At 36.7% G+C, this 20,256-nt stretch overlaps 1 protein-coding gene across 1 annotated transcript; it reads right to left on the bottom strand.

Moving 5' to 3' along the window:
* Positions 1-1,113: 1,113 nt before the first annotated feature.
* On the bottom strand, positions 1,114-14,783 carry LOC139727939 (sulfotransferase 1C2-like). The gene is made up of 7 exons (XM_071638911.1): positions 14,696-14,783; positions 6,716-6,898; positions 4,936-5,063; positions 4,093-4,342; positions 3,305-3,399; positions 2,045-2,246; positions 1,114-1,223 (listed from the first exon to the last, which is right to left on the bottom strand). The coding sequence occupies exons 1-7, from the start codon at positions 14,781-14,783 to the stop codon at positions 1,114-1,116; spliced, it is 1,056 nt and encodes a 351-aa protein (XP_071495012.1).
* Between the last annotated feature and the right edge of the window lie 5,473 nt (positions 14,784-20,256).

The following is a 20,256-nucleotide window of genomic DNA, read 5'->3' on the forward strand; positions in this document are numbered from 1 at the left end:
ACACATCAACATTTTGCACCTGGACATTGCTTGTCAATTGATACTTTAGACATGCAAGTAATATTTTACAGAAAATAATCCTATGCCTATAATGATCTATACGAAAAGCCACGTTTGGTAGTCTATCTACCGTATAGACGAATGCCTAAAGTAATACAACACGCATGGACTAAAGAAGGTTTTCTGAGTTATTCGATTTTGCTATATCAATGAATGGAGAAGGGATTACATATGCAGTTTGACAGGGAAAATGGCATCTTTAGACATCAGCACACGATGGCAAGTAAATAAGAAAGTGATATAATTATTTATGTACACATTGTCATACATCAAAACGCAATTTTTTTAGATGTGTTATGTCTTTTTTTTTCTTAATGAGAGAAAAATACACGATTGATACAATGATATCAACGTATGTGACGCATAAAAGAGGTATGCTTAATTCTAACTCTGTTCAACGTCGCATAAATCAATTATTCTGTGATGTATTATTGTATAAATTCGAATAGATTTCGAGGATAGGATAATGCCATTCAAAGCAAGGTTCATTTAATTTCCTTAAAAGTCCTGCCACACATTGATAATCAAATAGGCAGATAATGTAATGCGTTCACATAAAAAATACGCGTACTCAAATGTTTATTAATGCAGCACAATAAATGTTATTTCGCAATTCGAACTCAGCCCTCTTGAGTTTTCTTTAAGTTAGCCTGTAAATCAATATACATTGATTAAGTGTGTTATGAAAGATGGAATATTGATGACTACCCAAGAGCAAACCCCACAAAAAGTAGGTCGAAGTGAATATCTACTTTCTACATAAGTTAAAAGAGTAGTTCGTCACTAACCAAACATGGTCCACGAGTTCGCCATTAAGCAAACAAGGCCCACAAGACCAACGCGTTAACCCCCATGTTGAAACGTTCGTCTCATCGGCCATTTTTGCCTCGTGTCGAACTCATGGGCTTTATGACTCGTGGACTGTTTGACTCATGGGCCTTTTTTTCAATGTCAAACTCGTGAGTGTCGGTCTCCTGGGATGATCTCTTAAGATAAATATACATTATACATCTGTCGTATCTATAATCACGATGTTACCTGCCTTCTGGGCATTTATCCAAACTGAAATTCGAGCCCAGAACCCGTCATTTTCTTGGCGTAGAGTTCGTCAAACCGTCGATTCTGGGCTACGGTGAAATAATTTTTCCAGTCACCTACAGAACCTGGCAAAATAAAAATAAAGAGATATCACCACAGTAATCATCATCATCAATTATTGATGAAAAGATGTATTGATTGCAAAACATTACTTAAATAACTTCCTACATTAATGCGGAAGCACCCTTTTGAAAGGTTAACGTCTCTTGCAAATAATATTTGCAATATATTATATTATCATTAATAATATCATTATGACGCAACACTTCACATTAGCTTTGAAGTATCATCGTTCCTGATGGCAAGAACTCTTTTCTCTCCAGAGACCTGCTTTATCAAATTTTGTAACAAATTAATCAAATTTGCCAGAAAAGCATACGACTTGCCTGCCTTATTCCTTCTGACAACATACTTACGTCATTGCAATTGCAAATTAGTTTGAATACTAATATCAAAAGACAAGGAGAGTCACGACTGCAGGATGTATCCATTAAAAAAAAACCAATCAAACCGACAAATGATTTCATTTTACTTGATATACGGATAATTTGAATTAGTATGTTAATATTGACTTATATAATGCCCTGTGTTTCGAATATAGCATATAATTAAAGCTGACATTTTTGATGTATACCCAATATCCAATGCCTTATGATTGGACAAAGTAGCTGGTTCATTTTCTCTCCCGATTTTTCCAATTCTTCTGTAAAGTCCTTGGTTCCCTCTCATTTGTGTTGGTTTTCTTTTTCCTTCCAAGGATTTTAAACCAGTAAAATCAGTAAATGATGTTTTCGGTGAATTTCCATATATGACATGAATTAATTCTGCCTCTAGGATATTGAACTTAATATGGATGGTAGTAACATCAGAAAATGTTCCATGATACCTTTCCGCATGAAAGACGACGAACTCTTGTTTTCCTGCTCCTTCTTAGCAACGCCCACTTTGGCCAGGATGAAGTCTGGGTTCGCACTTTTGCTTTTCTTCATCGCGCCAAAAGTGGAGGCCTCCGCAATGCGATTGATGACGTCATCAGAGAGGGATTTGCCTATGAAGCGGGCCACTCGTTCAACTGTGCCACGGAGATCCTAGAACAGACGATAGGAATAGTAGCTTACATTATATTCTGTGCGTGCTTATTCCGCGTTTGGTGTTGTTTAATATTGCTGACAGCCAGCCACATAGGAGAGAGAACGCAGGGGAAATAATTAAAGACTTTAACAAAATTTCATTTTACGTCGGTGGTACAGACACCTACAAACATTGTGTAACGTATGTTTCATCGAGTATAACAGTACCTTTGAAAGTTTAGTCAAGTAGCGAAGAGCAAACGCCTAGCCTTATTATTGTTATGTGTTTCTTTCAAGGCAGTAATTCTATTCAAGTATGGGGCGCTAAATGTGTCGCATGGTCTCTTTCGTCAGCGAAATGACAATTTTGTGATGAAAGTGACCATGCGACATTTAGCTCCCCATACTTAACTACTAACTTATCCTCGAAGCTAAGGATCACCGTCTGAACGTAACTATTAAGATTTTGAAACATTTTTTTTCAAGTTGTTCCAAACTGAACATTGACTTTAAAGTCACTCTGCTCATCTTTAACGGAAATCCTATAAAATACCTTCTCTCAGTTCATGCTTTTGCGTTGATACCACTCATTAGACTTCGATTTGTCACGAATGTCGTGAAAATGAATGATAGCGAATAATGATAGAATGACAATATGTATATGCTTTAAAGATATTAAAGCATATACATATTGGCATTCTATAGTCATTCGGCTCTCATTCATTTCCATAAACAGGTAGAATTGTAGAACCGTTACTTTTTCACATTTAATTTTAAAAGTATTAAGATTCTACAAATTCCACATGTTAATGAGGCAACGGAACACATATTTGCTTGATTGTTTGTTTGTTTCTGACAAGAGGTTTATATATGATATTTGTTTGTGTGTGTGTGTGCAAAAATGATAAAGTAGTTTAAATCTCTAATCAAATAGTTGTGCCAGATCACTTCATCTGGCTAGATATGAAATTACTGACGTTAATTTTTCGACCCCATACATTTACATGTTCACCTGCTTGCTTCCCTTGGAAACGAATGCTACGAATTATAAGTCTTTTTAATCAAATATGACATACTTTCTTCATGTCCTCGTACTTCAGGAAGAGCACGTTGGGATGGTTGCGTCTCTCCCACCATGGGAGCACGTTCTCAAACCATGACCCTTGGGGAGCTAAGAAAAATACAACCAATAGCAAAATTAAAGGGTTCAAAAATGTACAGCTCACAACAAGTTTCTAGCACTCCCTATTTGGATTTCAGACAATTTTTGACTGATTGTCTATCAATACCCATTACAGGGAATTGTATGATTGGTTGGCAGATTGGTTGGTTGGTTGGTTGGTTGGTATATCCCGTCAAAATAAAAACAATAGTGCAAATGCAACAATAAGATGCACTTACATGTTATGATAAATACGACTGGATAGCCTCCCTCAGCGAATAGCCATCATGGCACTGCTACTTTACAGTTTATATTGTAAGTGAATTAATCAAACAAAAATCAAGATAAATGATCATCATACTTTTGAACCTTAAGAGAAAAAAGTGCTTTTTGATCAATGTTGAATAAGGAAATGCCGGCATATCAGAGCATTAAAATATACATGAATGTGACATGAAACATTTATGATGGTATCAGTGTATCAATAACGACGTATAGGACTTCTGTTCTAGTATTGGTAGGGAGCACAAAGGTTTACCTAATCATTGAGTCAAAAGTGTGATTTATCATCTTGACAGAAATCTGTGATAAAAGAAAATTTGCCTGAAAAGCCGAACTTTCCGTGTTAATTACTTATATTTAAACGTAGCACTATAATTCTTTAATAAAGATTACTTTTCTTCGCTTTTCGTCACTTCTAACCTCGTCCGGAGATGAATTCTTCGAAAAAGACATCCCAAGAGCTGTAGGATGGAAGTGCATCTACCAGTCGACAGAAGTGAAAGAAAGATGCGGCGATATCTTTGGGGTTTCGCGCCACGTAGATGACCTTAGCTTTGGGTTCGTCTGTTCGGATGTCTTCGGGTAGCCATGACAGCCGGCAATGCGACTTCAAGATACGTGGGGACGGCATCTCTCTCGCTACTTCTGCATTCGGCGGAGCTTTGCTGGGCTGGTATTAAACGGTGTTATGATTGAAAAAGTACATGTCTGCATACACTGCACGTCAACTCCTCAGGATTCAACTGACACATGATCGAAAAAAATCAGCTCCACTTCGACAAAGAAGTAAGTAACTAATCTAAAAGTCCCCCAATTGTCTACTAGCATTCTTTTCAAAAAGTGTAATTGGAGAAATAAAGGAAGTCAAACAGTAACCTTCAAACTATCATGACAGCAGATGTGAAAAGTTGCTTCTATTACATGACCGCAAATGAGCAGATGCATACAAAAATATTACCATGCAGTCCAGTCAGTATGCTTGTCAACCAATACATCTGTTGTCATTCATACTATCAGCTGCTCGTACCATTCATGATTAACCGTCTTCTAATGTCCCTGTTTCTTTGACAATGGTATCTCCGTTACATGATTCGTCTTCCTGTCTTCAGTTTTTTTTTTAATATGCGTAGTATTTCAACTTTCTAAAAATCAGACTGCCCGTTGCTTGTAGCAATATGATAAACATTTAAATAAAAATGGTAAGAACAACAAACATTGCAAACAACAACAACAACAAAAAAAAAATCAATAGTGTATACTCACATCAGTATGATTCCACACATCAATGATATCTATAAAGGGACTCTTCCTAGTCACATGATCTCCTTCCAATTTGGACAGGTCCCCTTCGTGAAGAGTTAGCAGCAATATGTGCTGCATCCACGTGGTACCTAATAGGGAGAGATGAAAGTTGTATTTTTTTTTCACCTTTTGTCGTGCTTTTTTCAAGCAATATACATATATATATTATACGAATAATTTATGAGTTGTGAGTGCATAGGGCACGAATATCGCACGAGGCGCGAGATGAGCCACTGGTCTATTCAACAAGGCGCGTAGCGCCGCGTTGAATAGACCAGTGGCGAATCTCGCGCCGAGTGCGGTATTACGTGCCCCAATGCACGAACAAAATCATAAATTATTCGTTTTATACAACACCTTGTCCACAATCACAATACAAAATTAGTGACCGCCAACTCAGGAAGGCCCAAAAATAAATGTAACAATTAGGCAGAGAATTGTAAAACCACCCTGTGTACTGCTTGCAAACACTCGTCATGATTCGACCACACAGTCACAGGAATCACGAACTCCGCAGGGTCTATACCCATTCTACGCTAACGTTAGATCGAGTTAAGCCTGACTGTTAGTTCGATCTGAGATGTCGGTAGATCTAGTAGTAGGTCTAGACTTTGTCTATTTCCGAAAATGATTTTGTATAAAAACACAGAAAAATAATCAAATTACGGTTTCTCAACTTGAAATGAAGTCTTGATGTTGGGATCACTGTGGTCCACGTAGCAGATCAGAGTCAAAAGTAAAAACACAGCAGTACCGCTAGGTGTATACAGGCCGCGATACATGCAACTAGCTAGGTAAAGTAACTGCGCGTACACGTTAACGTTGCAGTACTCCGCCGCGCCTGGTTTGTGAGACTTACCGGCAGCGCAGCGCAGCCGGCCAGCACGTACACTGTACAATGTAGTTTGCTGGCGCTTTGCTACGGGTGTGAGCCACAGAACTCTGTGAGCGGCCATGCATTAGTAGCCCCCCGCGAAGCCGTGCTATAGTACCTTCGAGCCGTGCTATAGGCCCATGCCAGGGGCCTATTGTATGGCTGTCACTCTCAATGAGTTTGATAGGTATTTTCTATTGAATGTCATGTGACATGTTCTTGGCCAATCACAATTCGACATCATTCTGAGGTGTTGTATAAATATATATATATATAGATTCAAACCTGCCTTTAGCGACCGCCTGTCGTATATGGCCACTTTTTGTCTCCCTTGGGTGGCCTCTACAGACAGTATATATATATATATATATATATATATATATATATATCTATATACTCATATATATACACGTATATTCATTTATTCATTTATGTATGACTATATTGACAGAGAGATACAGAGAAGTAATCTGTATAGCCCGTCTACCTTGCAATCAAGTGGCCTGGGCGTGTGTCCTTCTTAGCTATGCTGAGTAGCCGGCCCCTAGGTGTGATGAGCAATAGCCCTCAAACGGCACCAATCGGGCATACTGCTTCATACGAGAAGAAAAAGACTTTTGAATAATTCTAATGCCGAGCTTTAACAAATTGCTTCGCTTTCCAGAACCGATTCGCTGCATACTCAAACAACAACAAATGCATGATAAGTCCAGGGCCCTGTCTTATGAAGAGTTAAAATTGATTAGGCCTATATAGTTGATTTCAACTGTGGGTATATGGCAGCCTGTGTGGGAAGGAAATTTAAAATCGATTTCATCTTTTGACAAAACGGGGCCCAGGACGATTGAAGATGTTTATCAAACTTACCCGACTTTAGAAAGGTAACGACAAAGATATCATCTGGCCGGACTTCAAAGTTTTCCAGGGCCTTTAAGGCGCGAGGGGGCATGAGTTTTGGCATTACCACACCCCGATATTCGTGGCATGTCTGTTTTACACACAGAGGAACTTCGAAGGAAAAGCTGGGTCCGTCACTTTCGGGAATTCCCTCTGCGTAAAATTGGAAGAAGAAGCAAAATGGAACGACACATGCAGGTATGGAAAAGACATATACAAAGTCATCATAAGCGAGAAAAGAAGGGTGAAAGAAACACTGGAGAAGATGTCAAACATTCTCAAAAGCAATAATCTTAGAAAACACAGAAGGCATAAAAGAAATACTCCCTACTGTCCATATAATAGTCACCTCCGGTACGTGAAGTCGTCATTGCAACTGTATAATGAGAAATCGCGATCAAGTGAGGTCCGATTGCCTCTATTATCTCTGCAACAATTTATTGCCTCCTCACAAAAATGTTAAGATCATGTTATAAAGCCCGCTGGGGTCAGTATGAATGGACCAAAGGTGAATCCCTTACTCAAACAAACGTTTTCAATGTAACGATTTATCGCCATTTTATCAACAGCCAATGGGCGAAATTCCCAGAGTCCACCAGCTATTAAGTGGTAAGCAACCTCCTGCGTATTTCTTTTCCATTATGTGCAGTGCACTGAACTGCCACGGACCTCTGTAACCTCGGTGACTTGATTATTGACTCAGGATATATGCTAGATAACAAATTACCTAATTTATGTACAATACTTACATACATACATAATGAACATGTATACATGCAGCCATAAGAGGAAATACGCAATAAATGATAGTTTGGGGAATTTTGATAAAAGCATCATAGCATTCATACAAAATGCAGATATTGCCTTTTTTGAAAAATATACGTTAATATGGGCTAAATGAAGCATTAAATTGACAAGAGCGCAAAATAAATTCTTATACCACTAAATTCTGTATGTTTATGAGAATATACAACTTTTTTGAGAAAAAGCAGATATACCTACATTCGTTTTCTATGCACATCCAATGATACACCCATTTTTTGCATCGCTGACAATCTCCCCTAAAAGGATTTGTATTGATGGTACAGTCCTCAATCTACACACACTATGCCATCTGTGTCCTCCTGTGGAGCAGTCCTTAGGCCCCGGATCACTGAAATGGCATTGAAAAAAACATTGTCAAAACCTTAAGGGGAATCAAAATTTCCCCTTTGGAACGAATTCCCTTTAGGATACCTCGTTTTCAGACGTACATTCGCCCTATGGACCGTTTAATACACACACACACACACACACACACACACACACACACACACACATATATATATATATATATATATATATATATATCAAATAATATGTGAAATAAGTGATAAAACGATAACACCATCACATAATGAAATTTGCATGAATAATTTTGGCCTATGACACCGTGGGATAGAAGCGTTAAAAAACTTCCATAATTTCCTATTCTTATGTCTGGTCTTAATTGTTTCCTTTTTTTTTACAGTTCCAATCATTAGACATCACTCTAAGTATGATATCATGTCAGTTGTGAAGATGAAGTCGCATTTCGCTTTTACTTTTCGTAGTCGCCGCCATAATTCTATCAACGAGATATCAACCAGGCACCCGTCCGATGTGCCAAGTGAGAAGGAGGACAGCTCTGACTTTGCTTCGTTTTCCCTTTTGTTCAGGCGCGAGCTTTGACATGTTGGCAGAAACGTGAGGGAGAAAACGAGATACAGTAGCTAAGATAGCGTAATATATATGGTTATATAACACATTTGAGCTAAACTGACGTCGAAGTTGAGAGAGCGCAGTGCAACAGAATGTAATCAAGTTCAGGAGTAAAGTACGTAAGCGTGGAAGTATTGATACGTATATATAAATCATATTCTTACGTTTTGCAGCTCAATTATCACATGCAACAGCGATGAAGGGAGAATACGCCGCAATATACACGCGCAGTCCCTTGTTTTACTGTCATTTCTATCATACTACTTCAAACAACATTTTTATCATCAATAGTTAAAACCAGTGTATACCTAGCATGACGCATGTGTAGCAATTTGATTATTGACACAATGAGAATTTACAGGATGATAAAAGAAACAAGAATACGAATATCGGATTTACAAGAGTACCTACAGGTTGAAATAGGTGGGTGTATCAGAAGAGAGAGACACCGACCTTCGTGTAGAGTTTATCTACCTTTTTTCTCTTGTTTTAAATCTGCACAATTGCATCTGTTTTTCTTGAATGTGTTCGCAGCCCCCAAACATGCAAAAGTAACTTTTTATGAGCAAGGCGCATTTACCACTATTACCACAGAGCCCCATCATTGCTACGGATCATTGGATTTGAGTGGTTGACTAGTTTATCGGTTTCAAACAACTTTGGCAAACAATGCTATCACCAATAGTTAAAGGCATTATTGACCATTTGCAGATGAAACAAAAAAAAAAAAAAAAAAACCACCCAGCTTTAGAGCTTCAAAATAGCTACAAAAATGTTAGTTAAAGATAGAAACGCGAAAATGTTAATCAGTATAATCCATGTCAAGTATTGTTAGATACTCAAAATGTCAACAATAACATTGTTTCTAGAATAAACCGCCTCCAGTTATGGTTTATTGAGAAAAAATGGGATATATCCTTATATTTCAGGCTTTATCGCGAAATTTTCATATATAGGATATTTTGTGATACAACTGACCTACACATACGCATGAAAATGTGATAATTTGAACATTTTCTAAATCACTGCTCCCAAAGGTAAATAGTACCTTCAAGTCAAGGATATACCGCGCTTGAAGCACGTGTATAGAAACCCAATAATTGACACAATAAGATTATGCTGAAAAATAAAAGAAATAAGAAATACGCATGTCTGATTTACAAGAGAACTTCAGGGTTAAGGCAGATTAATGCTGCAGGAGAGAGACAGTGACATTTTTTTGCACATTTTATGTACCTTTTTGTTATTTCTTGTTTAAAATCTTCGCAATTGCATCTCTCTTGCTGGAATGTGCTCCAAGCCCCCTGAAGTGACATTTTATGAGCAAGGTACAATTACTACTGCGCTGTTATTAACTAATCATAATTTTTTCCCTGGCACCTGATCCACGGATTGACTCTTCTTTGTTAAAACCTGATTGTGACACGGAATATTTTTCATCTATCTAAAAATTGTAATTAAAGTCTTCGATGTAATTTGATGAAATGTCGTATCATATGCAATCATTACGCTAAGATGCTACAGGGAAGATTTTTTTTTGGGGGGGGGGGTTGAGGGGGAGGAAATGATCCCCTAAAGAGCAGTGAAAGTTGCTGTTTGGCTTAACAACCTCAGTTGATTTTTTTTTTATCTAAAAAAAAATCATATTTCAAACCCAGGGTTGAGTAGTAAAAGAAGAAGAAGTAGTAGTTCATTTCTTGACGGTCAATATAGAGCACGATGTAAAGGATTTGTTTGTTTGTTTGTTTGTTTGGTTTATTTCTGCATTTTCTTTCTCCGAATACAATTGCAAATGAAAACAAAATGATACAGATACATACAAATCAATACAAAAAAAATCATTTGCGTAACAACATTCAGTCTGAAGTGGCATAATTATGAATCAAAATAACATATTAAGGCTTACTGTATCTAATAACAAAGGAGAAATCAATACAGGGGACCGTCATCATAAGCAGAGCTTGACGTGGATGAGGCCCTATCTGAATATGTGATACCGATGTAATACAACACCAATTATATATGTACTTATAAAACTCTTAATCTTAATACACAAAACACATTTTGCTACAGAAAAAAAAAAACAGAAAAGAAAAATAGTGACTTGGCGCTTTAGAACAAGAAAAAAAAAACGGCACGCAGCACCATTGACTGCTGCATGGTATAGTAGACAATAAAAGTGTAGGTGTGTGCGAGTGACAGTGCGTCGTGTGTGCAGGTGACAGTGCAAGAGAGAATAAAGGCTGTAGCATGCCTATTTTGGGGGTAAGGTATACGCTTTAATGAATGTATGCAATATCATTATCAAAGAAAGGAAAGGAACGGGAGGGAATGAAAAAACACTTTGCATGGATCAGGGCTTACTGAGACTTCAGAAAAAAAGAAGAAAAAGTACATTGATCAAAAACTACTAACTGGAAACATATTTCAATAATAAATACTTTTTTAAATGAGCTTTAAAGGAAAACAGTGAAGTACACTGCTTTAATTGATCAGGTAGGTTATTCCAGACATCGGGACCGTAATGTCTAATTGATTTCTGAGCTAAAACAGTTTTGGGGTTTACAAGGTGAAAATCTGTCGAACGGCGAGTTGGATATGTGTGTATATTCGAATTTAAGTGAAAAATATTATGAAATAAAGAGGGAAGTTGATTTGTTGCATACTTGTGCATAAATATACCTGTTTGTAAAATGTGGATGTCCTGAAGCTTCAAAGTATGCAAACGATGAAATAAAGGATCTGTATGAGATAAATATGTGGAATTAGTAATAATACGAATAGCACGCTTTTGGAGTAAATACAATGAATTCAGTTTAGTAATACTACAATTTCCCCATACAATATTTGAATACAATATATGAGGCAAAATTAAAGAATTATATAAAATAATCAGGGATCGTTCTGATAAGAGATCTTTCAACTTCCAGAGTACACCAATATTTCTTGATAGGGTCCTTTGTAAACAGGATATATGTTCGTTCCATGTTAAATGAGAATCGATTGTAATGCCTAAAAATCTAATAACCTGTTTCTCGCAAAGAGAAAACCCATCAATTGATATGTTGACATTAAGATCCTGTGAGTAGGGTTTTCTAAAATAAACGAAATTTGTCTTATTAACATTCAAAGATAACTTGTTTGATTTAAACCAATTCAATATATTCAATAATTCAGTGTTCAAACGATTAACAAGTGTCCCTATATCATAATCTGATGTAATAATGGATGTATCATCAGCAAAAAGTATAAAATTCAAAGATGGAGAAGAACCTATAATATCATTTATATAAATGTTAAACAACAGAGGCCCTAAAATGGAGCCTTGAGGTACCCCACATTTAATATCAAGTTTGTGTGATTCATAAGACTGAAAACTAACATACTGTTGACGGTTTTGCAAATAATTTATAAACCAGAGCAGAGCGTGACCTCGTATACCATACGTATTAAGTTTATGTATCAATACTTCATGGTCGATGGTGTCGAATGCTTTCGACAAATCCATGTATATACCTATAACATGCTTTTTATCAGCAAAAGCTTCAATCATTTTATCACACATGTGAGCGATTGCATAGTCAGTAGAATATCCACTTCTAAATCCAAATTGATTGGGTATCAATAAATTATTGGTTTGTAAAAACTGATATAACCTTTTATACAAAATTTTTTCAAGAACTTTGGATATACTTGATAATAATGAAATTGGTCTATAATTACTCATTAATTTAAAGTCATCTTTTTTATGAATGGGAATAACTTTTGCAAGTTTAAATGAGTTCGGAAAAATGCCTGTTAAAAGAGACATATTAAATACGTGAGTTAGGGGGCTTACAATGTAAAAGATTATTTGTTTCAATAAATGAACACTAAGACCATCATGCCCACTCGATTTAGTTGTTTTCAGATTCTGAACAATATTGATTATTTCATGGTCATTGGTAGGCGTGAGAAATAATGAATTTTCACAAGGATTGGGTAAATAATCAGTAAAATGTGTATTACATGAATTCATATTAGATGCTAAACTAGGACCAATATTTATAAAATAATCATTAAATGAATTGGCAATTGTGGTAAAATCAGTAATTTCCTCATTGTCAATGATGATAGAGTTGGTAGTTTCTTTTACCGTCTTTCCCATAAGAGCATTGACAGTTTTCCACAATGAAAAAAGATTATCCTTATTTTTTTCTATATTAGTTGAATAATACAATTTTCGGGACAATCTTATTACTGATGTTAATTGATTTCTATATTTCCGGTATTTCATAAATGAGTTATTACTTTGATTCTTTATTGCTTGCTTATATAACTTATTACGGGTTGATATAGACCGCATAATACCTTTGGTAATCCAGGGTTGTCTATTTTTCTTTAAAGGTTTCCGTTTAACCAAAGGAATATTTCTCTGATAATAATACAATAATCTGCTGATAAATTTTTCATAAGCAGTATCAGCATTGCTTTCATCAAATACATCGTCCCATTCTTCCTGCGCTAAATCAAATATCAAAGAATTTATATTACTTTCTGTTTCCTTATAATACATTTGAGATTTTTTATTTTCAAAATATTGTTTTATTTTCAAAGAACTATTGTTGATGGTAAAAACAGGTAAATGATCGGATATATCATAATAAAATATACCATTTGTGAATTCTGTGTTTATTACATTTGAAAATATATTATCAATAAGAGTTTTTGATGTACTAGAAATTCTTGTTGGGTTGTTGATATGTGGTTGAAATGAGAAAGTTGCTAATAAACTTAGCAACTGCATTGTATGATTATCAGAATTATTTAAAAGATCAATATTAAAATCTCCCATTATAAAAGTGTCTTTCTTTTCCTGAGAAATAATACTCAGAATTTGATCAAAACTTTCTAATTTGCATTGGATATTTTTTAAGACTGAAAAAAAAAATCTCTTCTGTGCTGCTTTGTAAGACAGGTTCACGTAGGCCTATATGGGACACGAACGTGATGTCTCCGGATCATTTAGGTTTCACAACGGGCTACCGGTTGCATCGGCAAATTGTTTTGACCGGAAAATGATATCATCCGGACAACACACACACACAAAAGACACCATCGCGCATTAAAAACAACAACAACAAAACAAAACTCGTCTTTCTCTCTCTCTCTCTCTCTCTCTCTCTCTCTCTCTCCCTGTCTCCCTTTCTCCCTCATCTTCCCGTTATCTTCCCACAATCTTCCAGTTTCCATGGCTACCCTATATTATTCCTATAGTACTTTCTCCCCGCCCCTTTCTTCTTGGCTATGGCTTACATGGCAGATAACTCTGTCACGAATCCTGCCCATAACGTCAGCATTAGTCAGGCTCATCACGTTCTTGAGATCTGTTTGCGCTGCTTACTTCACATCCGGAAGCGGGCAAGAACCATATCAGAATTACGCAAAAAAGAATGGGGAAAAAAAGGACAGGGCCAAGTCGACGCGTAATGAATGTCGGTACAGAATGGGAAATGCTGTCATGAGAGATGAAGGCTGGGGAGAAAGGAGATAACATTTGCGCTCCGTTTTCAGCCTACATAAACCTTGCCATTCATTTTTAGAATAAGACGAAGAGGAGGAGAAGACGTATTTTTGTCATTCCCCTCCGGGTCCTCGTAGTCATCAGATGATTCTTATCAAATTCGGAAGGCCTCCATCCGTAATTCTTGTTTTGCGGCATCATTAAAGTAAAAAAAAAAAGAGGACGTGATCTTTGGCCAAATATTGAGTTGTCCGAAAACGAAGTTCAACCATGCCGATGACATAAAGAAAATATAATTCTACATCTTGGCCCGAGGCTAACTTGCCCAGCGCCAAACGTTCAAAAGACACCCAGCGCTGCATGCTGTCGTATACACCGATATAAAGTCGAGTGGCAATTACGTGCACTTTAGATGAAAGGGTCGTCAAAATATTGTTGTACGGGCATGCACAAATATATGAATGCTCATAAACGGCGGTCACAATCATGCACACCCCACTTTGTGGCTTCCTAACAGGAAAGCGTTTAACCCAGATCTCTTTTTCCTTTCTCTTATATTTTTCCCCTCACGCCCTCCAAAGTAGATCACGACGTGTCCTTCCACGTACCAAGGCGGTATACACGGCGACAGGAAGACAGCAAAATTGGCGTGAATGTGGGGGGAAGAGCAAAGGTGAAGGGGGTCTGCGATGGTTAGGACAATTTACCGAATTTTGGGGAGATGGTAGGCGAGGTGGGAGGGGGGAGGGGCGGGAGAGCATACTTTGACTCTAGGATGTCGAAGGAGTAAGCCATAATTCGAAGGGTCTTTAAACTCAATACTCGTCCAATTAACTCGTATAGCCAGAGCACTATATCCATTCTTGCTCGTCACCATTTTTAAAAGAACAGACGGCTGTAAATGCAGGCCACTTGCAAAAGGTCACCTGAAATCCAATGACTGAATAAATTGACAAAAAGATGAAGCATGTGAGAAAAGTAAAGCCATTTCCTCATTTTATTTGAATAATTAATACAACTGAATCATGAGACGACAAGTAAAAGAAAAACGGGGGGCAAAATAGAGTTCTTAGAGAGGCGAAAGGGGGAGGGGGTGGGGGAATAACGAGATAGAGACGAGAAAGAGATAAGAGCCAGGACAGAAGCTTTGGCTATATAACCGTCCGGGGATTTTCGGTGATGAGCAACCTTGAAGCTTCCAGCGATTGGGTTGACCATCCTTAGAGACACGTGGCCGGACATTGTGAGAGAAATGGTGTGAATTCTGTCACATGTCCTTGGCATTTTTTATATTTGTCATCGCATTAGGTGTCGAAAGAGGATTTAATCAATAAACAGTTGAGAGAAAGCAGTAAATGAGTCCTGTGGCGTTATTTTTCCTTAAAGGGATGGTACAGTATTGGTGGGGATGAGAATTGGGCTTTTAACTTTTGCGAGATACCAAGAAAACACTTTTGATGTAGTACAGAGCATACCATTTTTAGAGGAATTCAGAGTTTATTCGATGAAAATCGGGTTTGGAATGACTAAAACATCCAAAAACAAAGTAAAACAAAGCAATCGTAATGAAGTGTGGTCCCACACTTTATTAGAATCGCTCTTTTTTGGATATCTCATCCATTTCAAAACCAATTTTCATCAAATAAACGTTGAATTTCCCATAGAATTTCATGATCTTTCATATTTCATAAGAGGTTTCTCATTATTTCACAAAAACATATTAAAAACCTGAAAAAAAGGTCTCGACCAAAACTGTACGATCCCTTTAACGAAAGAGGGGTATACTAGTATGAGATCTATTCATTTTGTGTTTCTTGTGTGTGCATTTGTGTATTTGTTGTTGTTCTTGCTATTTGTGTTGTTGTCGTTGTTGTTGTTGTTTTTTTCATGAACACGCCACGGCGTATGTTTTGGGAGTGACATAATTCTTGTCCGGTCCAAATCGACATACTGATAGCAAGACATGTCGTTGGACCAAGTGACTCACCGATATGTGAAGAGTATGGGTCTCATATTATGGTGAAGTCGAGCAGTGGTAACCGTGTAAGACACATGAATAATGAAAGCAGTCGAGTTATTGTTTGTTTTTTGACTGAATATCATTATGTGGTAAGATTGATTTCCACATATTATGTTGTATATGTGACCCTGCATCACAAAACAAACAAAAAGTCGCCAGACATGGGTTTTTAGTTAAGGGCAGATTCTGAAAGAGCAGATTCTAAGCTTTAAAATGATGTATAAATCAATGCAATTGAACTCTCCTAACTTATCTAAATATTGGAAAGAAAGCACACACTCTGGAAAGTGTGCACTGAGAAAAGAGGCTCTGAAGTACAAAATCTATTCAAGGGCTTACTCTTTACCAAGCCGTGCTAGCTGTGCAATGAATGGAACAAAAAACAGCATGTTAACAAGCGGAGCAACAACAATGAAGGGATTCCAAGATTAAACTGAAATTAAGCATGCTTTATTGATACATTCCGTACATGATTAATGCCAAGTTTCAAAGCAGAAGCATCATTCTTCCCAAAGTTATTAGAGTTGAGAGTGAATAATATGGACAGGGTTTTAAGAAATGAAAAGACCACTCTATGAGACACACCTTATCACACTATTCTACCAAAAAGTCTTCGAGAAAAACTGCTAAAAACACGATTTCCCATTTGTTTTATGATCTCAAACTGTAGTATAATGTAGAAAAAGACTTGCTCTTTCAGAAAATATGAAAAACTAGAGATTGGCTGGGTTGACCCATTTCACCTATTTTTAGTACTAACACAAAATCAATGCGTGCGACTTTTTGTTGGTTTTGTGATGCACGGCCACATATGATTAATTCATTCGTATAATGTTTGCAGCATGCCTGTATAAACAGGACTCTTTACGGAATCTCATGACCCATTATATTCGATGATTCTTTTGTTACCAAATGAAGATGCATTATACCGCTCCCCCTCCCCCCCCCCCAAAAAAAAAGGCTGATACAGGCAAATCTAAGAATCTTCAAGTATCGATGTTTGCCTATTCATCATTTTGTATAGCTCTGTTGCCTAGCGGGCTACAAATCTTATATTCTAACTTACTTGTTGTATCTTTATAGCAAAGTTTATTCAAACTATCACTTAGAACCATTTTGATAATATCCTTATTGCAAATTACGTTTGAACTACCATCTATAGCCACCCTCAACATTGTTAATCTTCAAAAGACAGGAAGAGGGTCAGGTGCGAATCAGGTGCAGCGTACATATCCCCCTTGCGTGCACAATCGTTGTTCAGATAGAAATGTACTTGTAATGTTAAATGTAATGTAAAAATATCGATCAAGTGGTGTCTGTTTCATGTAGAATTTGCAATAACTATGAGTTAGTATTCTTTGTAGTTGGGCACTATGGCACTGGCTCAGATACTCACATCTAATTGGTTTTCCCTTGCCTACAACTGTAAATATTGCAACTAACTAACCAAACTGTTTTAATTGTGGAATTGGCCCTAGGTTGACACTTCAGAATATGTCGATAAGTTATATCTACAGGATCAAGAAAAGAATGTCCAGAAAAGACATGCATAATGTGCCCAAGCAACACTGATATAACATGTGATACGTTCACTACGTAACTTGCTTTTGATATTCGAGCAAATGCCACATAACATTTGATCACGCTGACATCGTTCTGTTTCATACTTCTCTTTTTCTAAACACCCTTCAGTAAATTGCCAGCGTCTTGTTGATGCCTGAATTAAAATCAGGAGAAAAAAAAAACTATTAAAAAATGCATTCAGAGAGTACATGCCTCATTCAAGTAGCTCATTTCCTTCCATTTAGTGATTTTCGATTGTGTAATGAAAACTGATAAACGGTCATCATCATCATAATATAGGAGAATGATGGCGATGCCAAGTAATCAGATTATTCATTGTAGAGTTGCACATATGGTGAAAATAGCCTCATTTTCCAACGATAAAGAGTTCTTTCCAAAATTCCTGGATCAAGACGGTGTTCCAGATCACAACCAAATTTTAATGATCATTTTCTTGTGTCATTATCAATTTTTTCCTGAAAATTTCATTTAAACACGGTCACAACTGTTCGAGTTATTTTGCATTCAAACAAACAAACAGACAAACAATCCAACGCCGGCTAAAACATAACCTGTTTAGCTGAAGTGAAGATAACATAACATGTATATAAGGACTTTCAGTGAGCTTATTTGTTTGACAAACGCCAACAACAACAACATCACCAACAACAAAAACAACAACGACAATTGCAGTAATGATAATGATAATGATAATGATAATATTATAATAATAGATATAATGATAATAGTAATAATATTAATAATGATAGAAATAATAATAATAATAATAATGATAATAATAATAATAATGATAATAATAATAACAATAATAATTATGACACCATCAACAACAACGGGATTTCAGTCGTTTTATTCCTTCCATGTCTCTTTTAAAAAAACAAAATGCTTCTATGATCACATTTGTCTTTGTCTTCATTTATCTTAATAACTATTGTTTTTTCAATGGTCCTAGTATTTTACCTAGTATTTTTCTTTAACCCCACTAAGGGCTACATTATTTTGACCACGGTCCCATTTCATGAAACATTTTAGGATAGCAACTCTTGCTGGAATGGCAACTTCCAATAGCAACAACCAGTCAGGAAGCTGGATTCTTGTCGTTACCACAACAATTGCCGTTTCAGCATGAGTTGCTATCATATTATCAACTTTTTATGGAATGGGGCCCAGAACTTGAATCGTCTGTAAGATCGCTTCTTTCTCTCTACATCTCACTGGATGTCGAAAACACCTATTGCTATCAGATGCATTCCCCTCGGAACACACATACTTCATACAGTGTGCGTGATGAAGTATCCGTAGAGGAGAACTTCACACGGTCGTCCATAAAAGTGAGCGAGATAGTGGGTAATTCTATGCCAGCGTCAGCTACAGTATGTATGTCTTCATACACACATGTAAAAACAGAATTTCTCAATTTATGTCAGGAAATGCGCACTCCAGGAAAAATCAGCCCAATTAATAGAACATGCTCAATTGCAGCGTAATCTGATAATTCCTTCATTGTTGTTGGTCCAGTAGTTTACATCCTGTGTTTTGTCCCTTTCATTGCACAGCTAGCACGGCTTGGTAAAGATTAAGGCCCCAGTCACATAATGCTCTGCGTCCGGCGTTACGTCCAAAAAAGTCATTTGCCGTCACCAGAAAATTTGTTCAAAACATACGGGGGAAAAATGCGGGCAATACGGACAAATACGACCAGATGCGAATACTTTCGTCCACTTGCGGATATTCTTACGAATTGGCACATAATAGTTCTGAACACTTGCGGAGAGTTGCGGATATTTTCGGATAGTTACGGATAGTTACAGATTGTTATAAATGATTATGGACAGTATGGTTTTCTGTGACGATCCCTGCTAAGTCAGCAAGGTTATCACATATTGGACTGTCTGGGGAAAACTGAAATTGAATTACGTACAAGTTGTAAAAAAAAATTCGTAATCCTTTAATTTGCTTTACAGTAATAAAAGATATATGAAATTTTGAACTTGAGGTTTAAATTTTATTTGTGCAACTCAAATATGAATAAACTTCATAAATGTAAAGAATACATAACATAATTATGCCACAATATAATACAATATAGATCGATAAGTTAAAAATTAGAGTAAGAAAATTATTACTTACAGTCATGGACTAGACAAACTGTGGTTACGCTGTCGTTGTGTAGCGATATTCATGACTTATTGGGTTATGTTAAGGAGATTTTATAGTAAAGCAATACTTATTAAATTTCCAGAAAAAAAGACATCAAGACTTTCAAACACCCCTCCCACACCAAAGAACAATATTATATAATAATGTGAAAATAAAGTGAATATAATATAGAATATAATAAAGTGAAAATTCATTCGCACTGTCATCCCTGACGAAGGGGGAGGACCCCCGAAAATTCGTATTTTTAATTAAAATCAAGATTGGCATTTAATGCATTCCTCTGTTTGGAGCGTAAAGTGGGTAAGACAATAGAGAAATACTAAATTCGTTCTCATTCTATATAGTTATCGCTGTCCCACACTTTTCCGGCCAGAAAAGTGAATAAAATGCTGTCACCCCATCCCCTACTCAAAATATTGCCTTTTCGAAAAATATACATTCAAAGAGTGCAAGAAAAACATTTCAGCACGAAGGGTCAACCGATGTCAGGAGTATATTGGTGCC

Source organism: Diadema antillarum, unplaced genomic scaffold (assembly GCF_040938485.1).
Source record: "Diadema antillarum isolate AM-2024a unplaced genomic scaffold, OU_Dant_1.0 seq00000160_RagTag, whole genome shotgun sequence".
NCBI lineage: Eukaryota > Metazoa > Echinodermata > Echinoidea > Diadematoida > Diadematidae > Diadema > Diadema antillarum.